Source organism: Lagopus leucura, unplaced genomic scaffold (assembly GCF_019238085.1).
Source record: "Lagopus leucura isolate 7727_CA_CO unplaced genomic scaffold, USGS_WTPT01 Super-Scaffold_100050, whole genome shotgun sequence".
NCBI lineage: Eukaryota > Metazoa > Chordata > Aves > Galliformes > Phasianidae > Lagopus > Lagopus leucura.
The window spans coordinates 1,544,909-1,564,351 of NW_024962296.1; the positions used below are offsets into that span (position 1 = coordinate 1,544,909).

Sequence of the window (19,443 nt, forward strand, 5' to 3'; positions counted from 1 at the left end):
AATGTGGATGGTTATTGTTTGTTTGGAAGCTGAACCTGCTTTCCATTCCCTCCTCCTTTCTGAAATGTAGGCAGTTTAGCTTTGAATGAGAATTCAACGTGGATTATTGCCAACGAGGTCCTCAGAATGAGGTAATAGAAAGACCCTCCAGACCAGTGCAGTACTGAAGTCAGGGTTCCTACAAAACAATTGTTTCTTAAATCATCTATTCATATGTGGGGTTAAAGCCCCTTGATTTTATTTTATTTTTGCCCTTGTTGTTTCAGATCCCTCACATAACAGCCATCACTCCCTCCTAGCCATCTAACTGGTGTTGGAAAGGCTTTGACAGCAGCACAGCTAGCTGCTGTTGTGGGGTTGTGCCTCTTCCATTTTGGAAACAAGCAGAAGTATAAAAGTGGCAGACAGTGCTTTCTGATCTTAATGTAATACCCTTAAAAGAAGCTGAAATAGAAATAGAACCAATCCTGGCATAATCCTGAGTTGGCTTTCACTCTGCTGATTACTATTGTGAGGTTTTTAATTTGTGATGCGGCAGATGTGTCTTATTTTTTCACTTAACAAGCATAATAACCTGTTCTTTGTTCCCAGTGTTGGATTTTTTGATCCTCAGGGCCTTTTTCCTCCAGTCTCACTGTGATTTCTGCCTGCATCTCTAAAAATGAAGTGGGTGTGGATTTTTGTTGTTCTTCATTGAGTAGATGTGCTTTTTCAAGGGAGGGCTGTAGGTTAATCACCAAATGAACAGCCTGTTCTGAAGACATTCTTGAGTTGTGACTGTGTGGGTGACTGTGTTGGTCCTCAGTTCTTATTCTGGCAGCTGACTGCTGCTGTGTTGTTCTGGGGAGGCTGTGTGTAAGTGGACACTTGCAGGGCAATGCCTTGATGTCCTTTTTGTGTACTTTGACACAGCTGTGGGAGTGCTGGGAATTTGTTACCAGCTGATTAGCTGTAGTTTACATGGGGAGGACTGCATTGCTGTCTCTTAAAGTTGTGATGGAGCTGGCCCTGTTGTAACAGAAGGATCATTAGAGGCAGAAGTTGGCAGCTTGGAGCCGACATCTTGCAGCTGTGAGATACCATCCTGTTCTGTTCTGCGTATTTCCATTGTAGCGTGCTTCAAGCTGTAAAGTCCTATTGCCTGAACTCATACAGATGAGACACTGGGTTGGTATGTAAATCCATCTCTGGCACTGAATCATCACGGAGGAACACAATGTTTTGGAGCATCTAGGTAGTTGCTAGAGAGTAGCAGGTTGTAGAGCATTTCCAGACAGCTTCTGTAGTGGCATAAATATTCCTTGTAAATGTTTAGGAAACGGGGCTTGGTTGTATGTACAAATAGGAGGCCAGAAAATAAATCCTCCAAGCGACTTGAACAACCAAATAGCTGCATTCCACCTGCCTGGGTGGCATGAGTGCTCTTGGCTTTCCTGGTTGACTTAAGAGCAAGATTTTCTGAGCAGTGCTCAGGAAATGAACATGCTGCTTAACTACCAGCTCTTGGTAGGTGGCATTAAGCATCCATGCAGGCCTCGCCATCCCTGGAGGGTGCAAAGACATTCAGGGTTGCAGAGAAGTGGATCAACCTGGGGAGAAAGGTGTTATGCATTATGATAACCATTTGGCTTTTGATAAGCATTTGTGAATATTGAAAGGAAACGAGTGCTCTGTTTTTCCCTTGCTTGTGCTTTCTGTTGGTGGTTTGTTGTTTTTTAAACTGGAGCTTTCAGGAATCTAAATAAAAGATATATTAATATCTAAAAGATATTAATTACAAGGTGCCAGTATGTTAGGGAAGCAGAGCAGATTTCCCCTGTGCTAAGCTGTAACACACCTTACTCTATGCTGGGAAGGGGCAGGCTTGGCTTTCTCACTCAGTGTAGCTGGGAAAGGCTCTTTAAAACTCAGTCCATTGAAAATTATTACAACTGGGGGCATTTAGCATGAAAACATGCCATTTACCTTTAACACCTCAATCCTATGTGCTTTTCTTAATTTCTTCACAGAGCCAGCACTTCACAGAATTGTAGGGGTTGGAAGGGACCTCCAGGGATCATCGTGTCCAACCCCCCTGCCAAAGCAGGTTCCCTACAGCAGGTTGCACTGCTTACACACCACAGAAGATGCAGGAATACATCTTAGCTTCCCTCTAACTGCTGCTCCCCCCCCCGCCCAATATCAGCACCTTCACCTGGACACATCTATCAGTTCCATGGGCACCCAAAACGGCACCCCTGATATTCCCACAGCTGCTGTCTGGCTCCCACGTATCCTTCCTAGTCCTCAATGAACCCAGCTACACCAGGGCCCCCAAATCTCTACCTGCAGTCACATGCCATGCCCTTTATTTGCCTTCAGCAATGCCCAAATCACACTCTGTACATCCATTCACCATTTCCCCAGAAACTCTCCATCCTTCCAGTCCTTAACTGGATCCCACTGCACTTCCCAGATTCCTACTGGGATTCCTACAGATTCTCTTTCCCTTTCTCTTCCTTTTACTTTCACTACCACTGTGCAGTTTTTAAGAATCCAGTGGTTTGTGTTGCAAGGATAGGCAATACAGATGCCACTTGAAACTGGTTTCTGATCACTCAAGAAAGGTAGCAGTCACAGTCTGGTAACAAAGGAGCCACTTACCTGTTTCAGGACTTGTGAAACATTCCAAAGGAGGCAGTGTCCAAGTAGAGATGCTTCCCTTGCAGCAGCCAGCCCTTACATGAGGTTCAGGGAGCACTGGTGCTCCCATCTGTGCTTCCAGAGCTGGCTGTGCCCCATCAACAGGTGTTCCATCCCTGGCTCAGGCTGTGACCCAGCAGTTCCCGTGCACTCAAGCCCTTCATGGTATGAACCAGCGATTGAGTGTATCAGGGTCAAACTGTCCTTTACAGTGTAGCGCATAATTGCAGTCCCAGCAGAGATACAGTTTGCTGTGACACTGTGTTATTAGTTCATGGGCTCAGTTTTTTCCATAAAGAGGCTGCTGTTTTCAGTTCTCTGTCCTTCTGGCTTGTTTGGCAAAAGATGTCCAAAAAGTCCGTCGTTAAATGTCACTGAAGAAGACAATGTCATGTAACTCTTCAGTTACACTCCACCTCCTGCTGCTTCTGCCTCTGTCAGTCATCTCAGGGGAGCTGAAGAGGCGTTCAGTGGGTGCTAAGAGATGCAGACCTGTCCTCTATGGCAGACCACGTGCTGTATTCCTGGCCTGCATAAGTCTCTGCTTGGACAGGGGCACGTCAAGGCCTTTTATACCACATCCTCTGGCTGATGGTTGGATAATTACCTCAGGTACCAAAGGAGGGTTCTGATCTGTCAGAGAGATATAATAAGGGTCCCCTTTGTGGTGAAAATTGGGGTGTGTATCATAATTTCTGATGGCCATGTGCCAGTTACTGGTGGTGTTACCGTTCCTCCTCCTTTTGATATTCTTCCCTGTGGTGTGAGTAGTCCACACCAATTTGGCCCTACTTGCACTTTCCAAGGCCAGCTTACCTTGTGGGTTCCAGGTTCTAAGGGGCAGGGACCAGAAGGTTATTTGTCATTCCAGCTTAGGGTTTCAGTCACTGTCAATGGCTTATGGGCTGGTTTGACCCAATTCTGTGACTGGCAGGGTGGAGGGATTCACAAATATGTGCTTGCGGGAAGGGGAAATGGGACCCCAAATAATTAAAAACAGTGGCAACAATCTGAGGAGAAACAAACTGATTCACTAAACATGGAATTGGAATGCAAGATAACAAGCGCTATAATACTATAGAATTGAAGGTAATGAATCAGATCTAATGAGAGAAAGAGTAAAAAGCTGTAGGCCTTACACTGGTGCTGCAGTGATGCATGCGGTTGGGACAAGCAGCAGTGAGGAGAGCCAGAGGGGGGAAAAAAAAAAAAAGGGACATCAGGTGACCTTGCCAGGAGTTACATCTCCTCTCTGACCACAGAGCCCCCTGGGGTATGTAGTTCTTCTCTTCCAGACAGGTGCCTGGAACTGGAGCATTAACACTTTAGCTCCCAGAGCACTACATGATGTTATGATGTGGAATAGCAACAACCAAAAATCATAAAACCATGACTGTCATATATCACTGCCCTTAGTTTGGATCCTAAGCTGTTTGTAACATATCCAAGGTGCTGGATCTGTCATCTTCAGGTCTTTCTTTCAGGTATCTCAGTATTTCGTGTAGTCTTATAGTCTCCCCCAGCAAGGACTGGTGCTCAGTCCTGAGAGCGGCTTTGGGAATGCATGACTCCACTCTATCAGGCCCTCTCCCATCGGATTGTAGGGCAGATGGAATGTGTGATTCGGTGTTATTGTCCTGGGCTCGCTTTCGTGCCATTGCTCCTGTGAAGTGTATACCCTGGTTGCTTTTGGTGACTTGGGGCTTCTGTATGCTGCCATTAGTTCAGTTAATGCCTTGATGGTATAGGCTTGATTTGCTTTTGGCACTGGGTAGGCCTGCATTCATCCTCTTCCTGTGTTGATGCAGGTCAAGGTGTACGTGGCCCCTTCAGATTGAGGGAGGGGTCCTGTAAAGTCGACCTGCCATCTCTGCAAGAGATGGTGTTCTCTGGTGAGACGTGCTGTTGTTTCTGGTAAAGGTCTCAGTTGCATCCTGAAGCATGCTTTGCATTCATGACATACCTGGGCGATGTGTGAGTTCAGATGGGCAGCCCCCATGCTCTTACTGCCATCCACATTGTCTTCTGTCCAGCGTGTTGCCCTTGTTATGTAGCCATTATCTCTTGGAAATCTTCTAGCCATCTTATCCGAGTTAGTGTGTTGGCTTCATCATTCCTTGGTGACTGCGTGAGCTGGTGTCTGGATACATGGTAGGCATGGACTGTTCTATGCCTAACCATGTTCCAGATATCCAACCACCTGCCTCTGCCCCAGATTGGTCAGGCATGGATATTCCAATCCTTATTCTTGGCTCAGCCCACTGGCTCCTCTGTCCCCTGGCTGATGAAGCCGAGTGATAAGATGATCAACATCACATCTCAGATTCTGTATGTTCTTTGGTGCTCAGATGCGTTTTTCTGGTTTCTCACCTGCTTCTGGTGTTTTCCCAGTAGTCCTGATCTTTTTCCATCTCTTGCTGTCAACAGTTTACAGGCTGGTTCATCAGGGTTTTGTGCCTAATGGGGTAGGGGGACCATTGGACCCACACCCTGGGAAAGGGGAAAAGGAGAAAGAGAAAAGGGTAGGGAGATGGGCCTAAAAACAAAAGTGGCAGTGATCTGAGGAGGAAAAAGAAAGCTAATTTATTAGAAAAGATATCAGAATGCAAGATAACACGATGTAATACAATATAATTGGAATTTAAGCTAATAAATAAAATGGAAGAGAGAGTGTCTGAAAACTGAAGGCCTTGCTCTTATGCTGAAGGTGAGATGTCTAACTGGGCTGAACAGGAAGGGAAAATGGAGAGCGGGGTCTTGTGACCAGCAGGCAGTTTTTGTCTTTTCAGTGGAAAAAAGTCTCCTGAGGTGTGTAGTTCTTCTCTTCTGAGAACTGGGTACCTGGAAAATTGTCAGTCTGTGGAACTGGAGCATTAACTCTTGAACTCTCAGTGCACTACATGATGTTATGACGTGGAATATCAAAAACAAAAAACCATAAAACCATGACACTTACTCTTCTACCCTTTGTCTTTGCAGGGTCTGTCTGTTTGCTGTCTTCCTCCTATGCTATGGAAGTACTGAAAGCAGTGTGAGCAGTGGCAGTTCTGGTTTCTTTGGGCTAGTTTTTTTGTGTGTGTGCGTGTGGTTTTTTTGGTGTTGTTTTTGTTTGTTTTTGTATCTTCAGTCAGTGAACCTGGGATTTCAGTGTACTTGTTGCTGTTTCTGATTTGCTTCCCAGGCCTCAACAACCATTCATTCTTCTTTTACCCTCCCAGCAGCCCCGCAGAGAAGGACCTGGGGGTCCTGATGGATGAAAAGCTTAACATGAGCCAGCAGAGTGCTCTTGCAGCTCAGAAGTCAAATGGTATCCTGGGCTCCATCAGAAGAGGGATGGCCAGCAGGGACATGGAGCTGATTTTCCCCCCTCTGCTCTGCTCTTGTGAGGCCTCATCTGCAGTCCTGGGTCCAGGTCTGGAGCCCCCAATACAAGAAAAACAGGGAGCTGTTGGAGAGGGTCCAGAGGAGCCACGAAGATGATCAGGGGACTGGAGCACCTTCCCTTTGAAGACAGGCTTGAGGGAGCTGGGCTTGTTCAGCCTGGAGAAGAGAAGGCTGTGGGGTGACCTCATTGCAGCCTTTCAGTACCTAAAGGGAGCCTACAGGCAGGAGGGGAATCAACTCTTTTAAAGGGGAGAATAACAGCAGGACAAGGGGAAATGGTTTGAAGTTGAAGGAGGGAAGATTGAGGTTGGATGTCAGGGGGAAGTTCTTTACGGAGAGAGTGGTGAGGTGCTGGAACAGCTGCCCAGAGAGGCTGTGGATGCCCCGTCCATCCCTGGAGGTGTTCAAGGCCAGGTTGGATGGGGCCCTGGGCAGCCTGGGCTGGTATGAAATGGGGAGGTTGGTGGCCCTGCCTGTAGCTGGGGGTTGGGAATTTGTGATCCTTGAGGTCCCTTCCAACCCTGGCCATTCTGTGATTCCTCCTTGTACTATTTAATCCATTCTAAGGGAGTTTGAATGAATGTATTGGCTGGTATATTCTGTCCCGTGGGCAGCAAAGGAAGCAGTTGTACTCAAAAGAAGTGATTCATATCCTCTAGAAATGCCTTGTTCCAGCTCCTGGCACCTTTCTTACATTGTTGTCTGGCTCTTCTCTAGTATGACTTAGTTTCTCCCACATTTTTAAAAAGTAAAATTAAATAATTCTGTCAGTTATTGTTGACCCCACTTGTCACTCTAGCCAACTGCCTGCCTCTCCTTTGATCTCAGAGAGTGTGTATCATTAAACTTTTTGCCAGTGATTTAATCTTGGATTCTCTCTAGACTGGCTCTTGTTCCTTCTGTTACTCTAAAGCGAAAGTCTTTCCTCTCTCGAGTTGAATTGACTGATGGTGTTGGCCCTGCTGTTTGTGAAATCATCATCTTTCCTTCACTAGTTTTGCTGTGGAGGAAAAACTAATCCAGAAGACTTTCTCTGTGATCATCTGATTCTTATTTATAGGTAAATAAGTCATTTTTATTTGTCATTTGTGTGCAAGTATGACTCTGTGCTCCAAGCGTAGTTCCGTTCCTCCAAACCAAACCCTCGGCCTCTCTCTTCAGTATTTTTTTAGAGAGATCTATTTTTGGAACCATGTTTGAGAGCTTTGTTTTCACAGATGCTATTCCTTCTGTCTCTTGTCATGGCCTTGCCAACTGTTACAGATGCTCCTAGCATCCTGCCATCATGGAGTCCTGTAATGTGTACCTCGGCTTCAGATTCCATCCTTCTAAGGCAGCGAAGGCACACTGTGTTAAAGCCATTCAGAACAGTTCTCAGCATCTTTTCTTAAGGCTGCAATTTGTTCTGTTAGCTGATCAAACTGGATTGCTAAGGCACCGAATGCTGTGTGGTTGTTAGCCTTGATCCATGGGTTCTTTTTGAAGGTGCTCAGCAGCAGTACAAGGGGCAGCAAGCACAGACTGGAGCAGAGGAAGTTTCCTGTGAACATTATGGAAAACATCTTTACTTGAAGGGCTGCAGAGCATGGGAACCCAGACGGGTCGTGGACTCTCCTCTGGAGATACTCAAATACCAGCCTGGTTGCTTTCTTGTGCAACCTACCGTAGGAGACCTGCTTAGCAGGGAGTTGGACTGGGTGACTGCTAGAGGTCCCTCCCGACCCCTGTGATTCTGTGATTCTCTAAGTGAGAAAACTTAGAGGTGGGAAAGGAGAAAGTAATCTCTGTCTCTTGGGGATAACCTGCACATCAGTTAGATTGCTTAAGATACTGTGCGTCCGCAGCAGAGGATTAGATATAATCCTGTTATCATTGCTGTTGTATGGCTTTCTCTCCCTTTTTTTTTCTCTCTTTTTTTCTGTCTGTGTGTATTTCCAGGGCTGTAGGCTGCATCCAGAGTGAGAGCAGTGTGTCCTTTTGAAGACTCTCTGTGTGTCTCCTCTCTGCCCAACACTCCTTCCTTACAGGAGGAAATGAGTAGCACACTGATTAGTTTTGATGTTTTATGTGCTTGCTACAGCAATACATAGGACATACATAGTTTGTTCTATCTGGGAGGGGTGCTGTAAATATGCACAGCAAATAGACTTTTCACTTAATGTAAAAACATCTGTAGAGGATGCTGTGTCTGTCAACTTGTTTGTCTCCCTTCTTTGAACTTAGAAAAGTACAATTGGCCTTTGACATCAGATTCTGTGTTGGGAGGAATATTTTCCACTGCACTTCAGTTTTTTTTCCCTTTCAGAATGCTGTGACTTTGGAGTCAGTTTAGTACCTGATTTTAGGTGATTGCATTGTAGTAGATTTTGACTGAATACACTGAAATATTTATACTGATGAAACCATTTTGCAACACACTGCTGTTCTGCAGTCTTCCACACTTCTGTCGGTTCCTGAACACTGAGTCTTAAGAGACTTAGGCAGTATCTTGAATAGTTTCTTCACCCTCCTAACCGTACCTCAGGAGGCTGATTCTTTTAAATATAGCATCTGATACCCTGACAGACATAGATAGTGTGAATGGTTCCTTTCTCTTACATTTTCTGTGTCATTCAGAAAACTTTCTTTGAGCAATATTGTGCAGTTTCTGTCTCTTTCCATTTACTTCAGAGGGTCTGCATTCTCAGTGGTGTGGTCAGACAGCTGAACTGTTGGAGAAGGTGGGTGGGAGAAAGTGGCATAAGCACATTTTGTCTCAGCTGATAAATGACAGTGTCTCTTGTTTGAAATATCTGCAGTAATTAATGCTGAATTAGTTGTACAAGCTTAGTCACACTAATGATTGTGCGTGTGCTTCAGCAAGATTTCTACAGAATGAGATGTTTCTATTAAGAAGCCTAAGAAACCTTTTCAAATTGCTTCTAGTGAAATGATAGCGTGGAAATATCTTCCAGTGTTTTTTAAGGAGTCTAGAACTCCCAGTTGAAATGTTAGTTTTGCTGGTATAATCTTGTGCCAGCAGATCTGAAGGCAGGAAGGACTGCATGGCACCAAGTGCAGTGAGTGTAGTGTGTTCATCCCAAATGTGATCTGTGTGTGTTCGTCAGGCTGTAAGATTTATAATGAAGAGTTCACCTTTTTAAAGACAGAGAGAAAGAACAAAGGAGAAACAGAAATAACCTGGATGTGAGTTTCACATCTAGAGCTCTTTGGGAAGACGTGAGCTCCTGTCAGAAAGCTCCTATTGGGACAGTCCGTTCTTGTAACTTGTAGTACAGTAATGAGAAGCTTCTGCCTGTCTTCTTAGGTACATACACTGTTACTTGAAAGAAGATAACTCAGAGTGTGGTGGAGTTTTCTTTTTGTAATAGTGGTGATTTTTCTGATCGTTTTTCAGTCTGCTGCAAACTCAGCTTTCTTTTTCAGCCAGCTCGGCCATAGGCATCCTCTGGAAATGTTTGTTTCAGCCTCTGCTCGTTCCAGCTTTGGCAAAAGCTCAGGCTTCAAATAGTGCAAGGTAGTGGCTCTAACAGTTGACATTAAGAAAAAAACAGAAATTGTCTGGATCCTTGCCTGATTCTGACTAGAACAGTTTGTCTCTTGTGCCTGTGCTTGAACACACTTAATGATTTCCCAGCTTTGTTTAGCTTCTTGGCTCATCCTTCCCATGTATTTCTTCCTGTAAGATTGCTTAAAGATTGGAAACATACTAAAATAAATTTGTGGTGTGAAATTGATGCTTTTGCTCAAGTAGTACTTCAGTCAGTAACATCTAAAGACCAAGAAGTGACTTCCCAAAATGAGAGGCTTCTTCAAAATACAGCTGCCTGTGCTGTACGAAGGTGGGATCCGGGAGACATTAATTTGTGCATCTCTTCCATAAATCTATTAAGAAAGAGTCTGTTTTAGGCTAGTCTTCTGTTCTTCACTTAATGTGACAACTGCTGTCACATTGTAGCTTAACAGTGGCCAACTGCAGTGCTGTAGGGCACGCCTGCTTGCTTCTTGCACTCTCCATTGCTGCTGCAGGTGTCCATTTGTTGTCTGTCTGCACACCCCACGTGTGAGGGGAAATGAAGCATTGCTGCCTTCTCCAAAACTGTATGGTAGTACTCCTTAAACTGAAGCTAATGTGCAAAGACAGATATGCTCTGCTGATGCTGCTCCATCTGCCTCTCTTCTGCCACCTATTCTTTGCAGCGGTCCTCAGGCAGCCTTGTCGTTTTCTTCCTCCTGTGCAGAGAACCATGGGCTTGATGTTATGGACCTTGATGACTGGGTCATCAAAATGAATAACTGCATCCTGCCCTGAATTCTCTGCAGTTATCCAGATTGCACAGACTCCTAGGTTGGAAATTCTTCTAACCTTGGCCAGATTGATTGATGCAGATTGATTGCATTGGTTGATAACTGCTCAGGCATGGTGTGAAGTTATTTCATGGTAGACTGGCAAGATCTTCTGTATTGAGCAGTCTGCATGGATCATATAGAGAAATCTGTGAGAGCACGTGGCAGCTGTGGAAACAAAACCTTTTGTTCATAATAACTCATAGTAGAACTGATTGCCTTTCACCTCTTGCATTTAGCACTACTTGTTAGTGTTTTTGTCATCAGCCACTGTTTTATGCTGTCCTTTACTGGCAGCTATGTATTTTTGAAAGACAGGCTGTTGAGGTGGTGCATGGAGGACAGGTGCTGTTTTCCATGGTGGTCCTATTGTTCATAGCAGTCCATGAAATGTGTTCTCTCTTGTTGTCAGTCTCCTGAAGATTTGGAGTAACTCTTGAAGTTACGGACCCGGGAGCTATATGTGATTATGTGGAAAATCTTGGTTTAGTGGGTTTTTCTTTCACATTTCTAGTATTGATGGTGTGAAGAGGAACTTGGAAAACATAGGCTGTAATTACCGTGACTTCAGAGACTGTATGGGATCATCATCCTTTTAACAGTTTGTAAAAGAAACCTTGTATTGTTATGGGGCATGGTGAATGGTTTCTGAATGCTCAGACTTGTCAGTATTTTTTTTCTAACACCACTTGATGCAGCATTACCTGCATCAGTGTGTTTTGAAACCTCCTTTTCCCCCTTTGAGCCTCCTCTTCAGGTGTGTCCCTGAAGGCTGCCCGTAACAAACTCAGCATTTGTGAAAAAATGAGCAGGAGCTTTAGGAAATGCTAATTCTTAAGGGAAGGGTATGACTGAGGGTGAAAAAGGCAAAGCCTGGAGTTGTAAAACTGATTTGTTCCTCACTCCATCTTAATGCTGTGGATCTTAAATTGCAAGTGAAAGTGGGGGAAAGGATAACCGAGTGCCACTTATCCTAGTGCAGTAACTGTGGGCTGCTTACCTGACAGAGAAGGATTTTTGACATCTTGCTGATGTCACAAGGGGCATACCTTGTAATCAATGGAGACTTTGTGTTTTTTTTTTTCCATATTTGTTTTAAATGTCTTTACATTTTATTCACAGGGTCCAGCCACCTGCGTAGCATTCTCCAGAACTGGAGACTTCTTTGCCTCTGGAGGATCTGATGAGCAGGTGGGTGACTGGCTTCCTTTTGTTGTTATGTTTGTTTGTTGCTGTTGTTGCTTTCTATGTTACTGTTTGTTTGTTTTAAGCATCTTACTGCTTTCAGAGAGAGAACCAATGTTAGAAAGTAACAATAAATATTTTCTCACTGAGGAAGCACTTATGGTGGGCTAGTTGGGAATGTGATATGGACAACAGAAAACATTACCCTGCGTACAGGCCTTGTGATATGCATTTTTGAGGCTTCTGGCTGCTGGTGGAGAATAGGCTAGGGGGTGCAACTGCCTGCGCTGAAACAGCCTGAAGATCTGTTGTCATTGCCTGAGTCTGTCTCCTCTTCTGCCTCTGCCTAGTTCTGAGAGATGGGCAAAGGGATGAGGAAGCAGGTGGTGATGCTTCCCTCAGTGCTCTCCCAGAGTCTGCTGCTCCACTGGCTGGGAGCTTATATTTTGCATTTTACAGTGCTCTTATCCTCCTATAGATCTGCCTTTCAGTTCTATTTGAGAAGAAGCTGTCTCCTTAGGTGGATTTGATTCTGAGCAGACATGAGATTGTTCTGTTAGTAAGGGCTGGAGCAAAGCTTTGCAAATGCTGCAGTTACACAGCTGCTGGAGCCAGAGCTGGGCTTTTCTCTGAGCTTGGCGTGTACTCTGGGATTGAGAACCTGAGCGTATCGTACTGCTAGTGAAGGGTTTTTGTGGATGAAGCCCTTCTCTATTCCTTTTGCTTCTGGTCCTGAATTATAATCCAGGTTCACATTTGTTTAAAACATGTTGGGGTTTCTTTTCTGTTGTCTGCATGAGAAAACAAAAACATAGCAGACATGTCTAGACTGTGCTGGAATGCCTTGGTAGGTTCTTTGTGTAATATGTGTTTTCAGCATACTATTGAGAAGGAAATCAGTCCTGCTTGTAGTTCTTGTCAGCTGCATTTTAATGCCATTTTATGCTAAGAGAGGTGGTGTAGTTTACCATCCTGTCTCTTTAATACCATGTTATTTCCTTTAAAAAAATTAATGGGATTTTAAAGAGGAGAAACTCATCTATTATTTTTTTTTCCTATAAAATTGTACCAGCGTCACTTTTATTAAGATTTGCTCTTGAAATGCTTATCTAACACGGGAAGCAAATAACCATCTTTGCTGTTGTTTCTTTCTCCCATAAGAACGCCTGGTGTTGCTGGAAGTTGGAGTTGCTTAGTGATTCTCTGTTATTTATTTTCCAAAGCGTTCACTTTTGTGAAAACTCCTATCTTTGTCTTTGATTCTTAGGCATAGCTAAGAAGTTGATTTTCTTTTTTATGATTTTTAGTTTCTATTTTGAGAGGTTTTGTTACCCTGCACCGGCCCACTGCACAGATTCCTGTGAGAAGCTTTTGTTCCATCCGGTCCGCTGTCTTTCCTCTTGCTGGGACCTGTTTTCAATGCGGACGAGATTCACTCTTTCTTTAAAATATCTCCCTCTGGGTATTGTTAGCTGAGACACTGCGTGGCAGTGCTTCCTCAGGAAGGTGCTTTGTGAAGGCCTGTTTCTGCCGTTTGGTCACACTGACACTTGTGGCCATCAGTGCCATTGCAGCTCATGGTTGCATATGTTTCTGAGCCATCGGGAGCATCGGCCGTTAGCTTTCGTGAAGGCGTTGCCTCTCCCCTGTTAGGTTTGTTTCTGAGCACTGTTTCAGCAGTGCTTCTTTCTCCTGTGTACGGAGGAAGAACTTTCACATACAGTACGGGCATGGATTAGAAGTGACATTGGTCCTTGTATATGTATGAGATTTTTCTGTGGAAAGATCTTGCTGGACACTGGCTTTCTGGATCAGGAGAAACATGAGAGCTGATGAAAATAGCAGCACATCTCTAGAGATCGGAGAGAAAACGTGTGTGAGGAAATTTAGATGTTCTCATTCAAAAAGATGATGCAAATATTGAATAGAATAGTTAGTAGGCCGTCTGGCCACTGACCTATGAAGCTGTGAAGAAGGTATTGTGTACAATAAAGAGCATCGTGTTCTCCTGTTACTCTCTGGAATGGCCATATTGGTCATTGGATCTATGTAAGTGCAAAAAAAACCCTTCTACATTTCACGGAAGGCAGGAATGAAGCTGTGTGTACAGCAATGTTTCTGATAACTAAAATGAACTACTGAGATTTACAATGTCTTTCAGACTTTTAAAACAGTTGATTGATGCCCTTAGACTTTTTTGACTCTTTAGAGTGTCATCACTTCAGGATTTTGCCCCGTAGACTTGCTCTTCACGTGTTAAAGTAGTTTTTGTGTTAGAGGTTCAGTTACAACTCTTCTCTTTTGAAATAAATGCTGCATTATGGAGAGGCCATGCCTTTAAGTGGGACTTATTAGCTGGCAAACTGACTCAAAATGTCTGATGTTCGTCTCAAAGTACTGATCTCTCCTTTTCCTGTGAATGAATGCATTGATAAAACAGCAACTAGTTTGGTGTGTGACTAAGTGCTGTATTACTACATGTAATATTTTAATGCTATAATTGATGTGTTGCTTCAAAGTTCTCTGGGTATGTCTAGTTTCATGATGTTCCTAACCCAAGAAATGTTGAAGGAAGACACTTTCAGGTTGAGAACTCCATCTGTTTTCAGTAACATCAGCCTTCTCGGATGTGGAGGTGAAATCGACCTCTAAGCAAATGTGGTGAAAAGTTTTCATAAAAGTGACTTAGCCATCTGGCCTTGTTCTGCAGGTGATGGTATGGAAGACTAATTTCAATGCAGCAGATTACGGCGAAGTTCTGAAATCTCACAAGTCTGGTGCTGATGTGGATGGGACCCATCACAGTCTGGTAGGTCAGCACACACAGGTTACATAAAGCTCCTTTTGGAGAACAGTGTCTACAGTTTGAATAAGATGTGACTCAGTTTCACGTAGTTGGACTATGGAGCCATCTTTTTCCTTGGTGTTAATTTGAGCTGTCTGTTATTTACCATCTTAGTATTGTTTCTGGTTTGTTTAGACATATGTACTTTCTTGGAAAATGATAAAATGAAATAATGATTAAAAAACAGAGAAATAAATGTAGTTCATTTGTGTACACAAGGAGATGTGAGAGGCTTGGACAATATTCTGTACTCCCACCTCTCCTCACCTCCCAGAAATAAAAGCACAGATGTGAGTAACAGCTGAAAGCAGTTTTACTAGCTGGTAGAAATCCTTGAGGGATGCCATTAGTTCTGAAAATAGATGTTCATTAAGTCTTCTCATTGACAGCTATCAAAGACAGAAGAAATCTCTGCAGAGACTTAATGCAGGTGAGAAAAGGGTGACATTGTACTAGAGCTTTGTTTCTAAATATTTGGAGACATCTTAGTTCTGACTGCATCTAATGCATGAATCCATTAGCTGAATAATGCAGTGTGATGCAGTGATCTCAGTGTAGTGTTTATGTTAGATGTCTTGGATGTTACAAGAGTAACCCTTTAAAGTTATTGCTGGTGTGAGTGATGTTTCACTTGAATTTTCGTGTTCTCTTACGAATCTTTGGATGCTTCCTTGATCTGTTGAAGTATAACTGCAGTATTTCAGAACATGTTGTTACCGTGACTGTTTTGTTGCCTATGGTTCAAACAGTGGATGTGTGAGTGCTGGTATGCATGCATGACGTGTCTTAACTCAAAGGTAAACTTCTATCTGATACCTTTAACTCTGTGGCAGTATCTGTAATCTTTCCAATTCAGTTTTTTTCCACTGGAATATAAAAAGCAAGGGAAAGTGGTTGTGTTATGGGTATAACACATGATAGTCAGTGGTATTCTTACCTCCTATTTATTCCTTGGCCACACGGAGGAATACTTTGGCTTGAGGTAACCAGTGTTACCTTTTGGTGTGAACAGCACAAAGGATCCGGTAGATCTCCCACATCAGCTGTGAGCATCAAGAGAAACTTGATGTGAGTTAAACCTTTGACAGTAAAACTGTCCTTGGCTAAGAAGCAGGATGGAGGAAGTAGCAGTGGAGAGCTTTGGTGATAGCTGACATGGCTGTAGCCAGTTGTCTGTCAGTTCAATTCTGTGCGGTTGTTACTGCCTCTCACTTCATGGTTGCCTGGGAAGTGTGATGCATCTTTGTCCTGCTGTAGAGGAGGAAGTTCCTGCTCTTGTTTCGTGTCATATTGTGATCTGTGAGACCAAAGCCAAGATAGTGAAGTTTTTGGTGAGTATCACCCGAATAGTGGCTGCCTGTTAGCAGAACAGGCAGAGCAGAAGTAGAGTCTGCACCAGGTCTCTGCAGATGGTTCACTATGTTTCATGAGAATAGAAATGCAGGATGTGACTAGTCCCTGTACTCTTACTTATGGTTGGTAAGAATGCAGTGTCTGAACATTAAGACAGTTGTGATTGCTAAAATAATAAGAAAAATAATGTTCTCTGAGAGCCTTTGTTTTGAATACCACAGGTTAAGTTTAAAATTGGTACGAAATGTTCTTAGCTATTAAAAAGAAATGAATGTCTCTGAAAATATCTTGGTTTATTAAGGAACGTAAGTGGAACCTGAACGTGGTAATTCTGACTTCTTAATCAACTGTCCACAGCCCAATTTCTTTTCTTTCAAGTGAAGTGTGTTGTTAGGCTGGTTTTGAAGGGTGCTGCTGCAGCTTACTGCAAGACTTGACTTCTGCTGCTCATTTTCAGAAAAGCTTCCTGTTTTTAGCGAGGCACTGCTTTTTATTTTTAATTTTGAATAGCAGACGTCAGTATTATTATTTCTCCCATTTCTCTCTCAACAAAATGACTAAAAGCAGCAGTGTGTGCTTTTTCATCTCCTCTTGATGTCCTTCTATGGAAAGAGGACCTGTTTCATTCTTCTCTACTGCTGCGTAGTACCAAGATTCTTCTGGAATAAGAGAAATGGTGCAGATGTTTTTTATACTATCATTATGTGCTAGGGGCCTGTAGACTGTAATTTATTTTCGATGAGCTAGCATTATCCTTGACACATGTAAATCTGTTTACCTTTTACTTAAATGAAAGAATATTTTTCAAAGCTTGTGCTGTGTTGTGCAGCTCTGTAACTTTTTTTCTTAAGGACTGAAAGCATGGCTGCTTATCAAAACAGTGGATGTGTAAAAACAATGTTTTGTATCCAGCTTCTCATGGAAGAGTAAGTCTAACATACAAGGGCTAGGGAATAAGTGAATGCAGCCTTCAAAGCGAGTCAGTCATTGAGATGAGTAGGAAGAAGAAAAGAATCTTAACCTGTGTTGTAAAAGAGGCATGAAAAGCCCTGTTGGGGCGGTGAGCTTGAAAACAAACTTGTTCAGGAACAGTTTTCATTTCAGTAGGCAGATGGAGACTGAAGCCTGCAGAAGATGCTAATTTCTAAGGCAAGTGGTTAAAGTTCACTGTGAATCAGAGCATGGAGCTTGTTTGCAGAGATAGGTGTGAACTTCAAAGTTGCTCTGCCCACCTGCTGGTGTTTTCTGTAAATATATGAGGCTTTGGTGATGCAGCTTGCTTTGGAAGCAGAACTTCTCTGTGCAAGAATGATTGTAAATGAAAGAAGGCTGTGATGAGTAGGAATTACAGTCATGACTGTGGTGTAAAAGCATAAACCACAAAAATGTGATCAGAAAGAATGCTAAAACTGGCTGATATAAATGTAAATAAATGTTATTGTAGGTGCGAGAGGTTCTAGGTGCTAGATCAGAGTTATGGAAACTGAAATGCTTGCTTACCATTTATAAACTAGTAACTGCTGCAATGAAGTGTTCCCTAATTGCCCCGGAAACGTCAGTGAAGGGCAAACACAGTGAGTGCTGTGTGAACTCAGGGGAAGAAACGTCTTACAGTCCTGTGTCTTGATTTAGTTTGTGGCTTTGATCTAGAATGTAATGGGTACGAGTAAAATTATGTCCTAAGCTGGAATATTGGGCGGTGAAGACCGACAGGAAAGTGATAATAGTCATAGATCTTTGCCTGTTGTTTCATATTATGGGCTCCTACAGTTGCTGTGGGATCAGAATAGGAGCAAAAGGGTTGGTCTGTATGGAGAGCTGCGCTGGATAGGATCAAAGGACATGTTCTCAGAGCTGGTATGTTACTGAAAATATTTACTTAATCCACAATTGGTTATTTTTCAGAGAAGGTAGATAATAATGTTTTACTTTGGGGGTTGATTGTGGGTGTTTTTTGTTGTTTGTTTTTTCAGATATAAGGAAAGCTTTGTACGTGCAGCTATTGCTGACGTGAGTGTACAGTGACTCTGGTTTCTTTGTGGGATGGATTTGCTGCTATTGCTTGGCAAATTCCAAGAAAGCAATGTGTGGTGAAGTGTAATGAACAAATGCTAAGCAGTTCATATCACGTGGACAGTTGGAAGGTGCTTGGGTGTTTCTCTACATTCGTACTTGAAGATGATGAATGACAAGAAGAACATTGAATGAGCCAAATTGGTAAACATTTTAATGTAAAGTTATGGGAAATAGGGAATACTCATTGATGGGGGGATTCTTTACTCAATCTTCAATGTAATTATAGACATTCTTTTGGCACCTTATAACTTGCTGTGTCAAGTACTTCCCTAGGCAAAGAAGGGATGATGAGGAGACTTTCCATCTAATCCTCTGATTCTTTTTGCTGTTGCATCAAACTTTCTAAGGAAAAATACTTGAATTGCGAGCTTTAATAGAGGAAAAAGTGGCTTCTCATGTTCAAAAGGCAGTGAAAAGTCTGTGAGCTTTGAGTGCTTTGCTTGTTTGTCTCAGGGTATCCTGGTGGGAGAGGTAACTGGCACAGCAGGGCAGAAGACATAAGGTGGTGATCTGGAGGTGTTTTTCTTGCCGCCTCAGCTGCGAATCCTGCAGCCATGTAACTGAAATGAGTGTTTCACATGGATACAGTGCTAGTTCTCCTGAGACCAGCGGGCTTCTTGGTTTGGAGGTAAGTTCTAGGATAAGTTCAAATGATAAAGGCAGCAGGTATTTAATTACCATCTCTCAGAAGACACAGGTTAGTTTTCAGCTCCCGATGTGCTGAGATCTGCCCATGTGAGTAGACTTTTGGGAGGCTGAGCTCACGTGGGTAGAGATGTAAAGTTGTCCTCTGTCACTCTTCTGCCAGGAGATCTTCATGGTGTTGTTATTTGTTTTTAAAGTTTAAGTGCACAGATATTTTAAGTGTAGTTAGCTCTGTTGAAGGCAAATGGTGGTCAATTTCAGAGCCACCCAATTGAAAGCTAATGACATAGCAGATTTGGTGAGGATCAGGAAGAGCAGGGCTTCCGTGGAAAGGGCTTTTGATGAAAAGGTAAACAGCTTGTGACTCCTCCGATGGGCCTTTTGTTAAGATGATAGACATTTAGGCCTCTTTTTACACTCTAAGTATACAACTTTCTCCAGAAGGTATTGGATTATGTTTGTTTCTTCAGTATCTATTTTTCCAAAACAGATTGGAAACTTAATTCCTTGTGTAGTCCATGAGACTTTGTACAAACTCTCATCTCTGCGTGATTCTCCTGCATTTTGACTAAGAAGCCCTTCTGAACAAACAAGAGCCTGAATGATCATCAGCTGCAATTCATTTTTTTTGTTTGACAAGCAATTGGTACAAAAGCTGAAGCTGTGACAGTGGTGGTAAGTCATAAATTGTTTCCAAGGAAAATGGATGTGAGCAGTGATTTGGGCTGGTCAGAGCTCTCTCTCCGAAGCCCATAGGCTGAACTTCCAAACCCAGCTCCACCTTCCTTCTGCAGTGTTGGCCTTGGTCTCCATGCTGACTGCAGCACTTCAGTCTTTGTGTAAATGAATTCCTCCTGAATTACTCAGAGGCCAGATGTGCTTTTTCTTTTTTTAACCTTGTGGATTCCAAACTACCTCCAGTTTTG

At 43.1% G+C, this 19,443-nt stretch overlaps 1 protein-coding gene across 7 annotated transcripts in view; it reads left to right on the plus strand.

Moving 5' to 3' along the window:
- POC1A (POC1 centriolar protein A) overlaps positions 1–19,443 on the plus strand; it is a 58,188-nt gene that overhangs the window by 19,272 nt on the left and 19,473 nt on the right. For 4 of the 7 annotated variants that reach the window (XM_042885434.1, XM_042885435.1, XM_042885437.1 and 1 more), the window contains exons 8-9: positions 11,536–11,604; positions 14,309–14,407. In XM_042885434.1, the coding sequence (XP_042741368.1) occupies positions 11,536–11,604; positions 14,309–14,407 (168 nt within the window). Of the gene's footprint in view, positions 1–11,535; positions 11,605–14,308; positions 14,408–14,832; positions 14,874–17,769; positions 18,014–18,325; positions 18,501–19,007; positions 19,193–19,443 lie in introns of all 7 variants that reach the window. The other 3 variants (XM_042885438.1, XM_042885439.1, XR_006181386.1) reach the window with 2 other exon arrangements.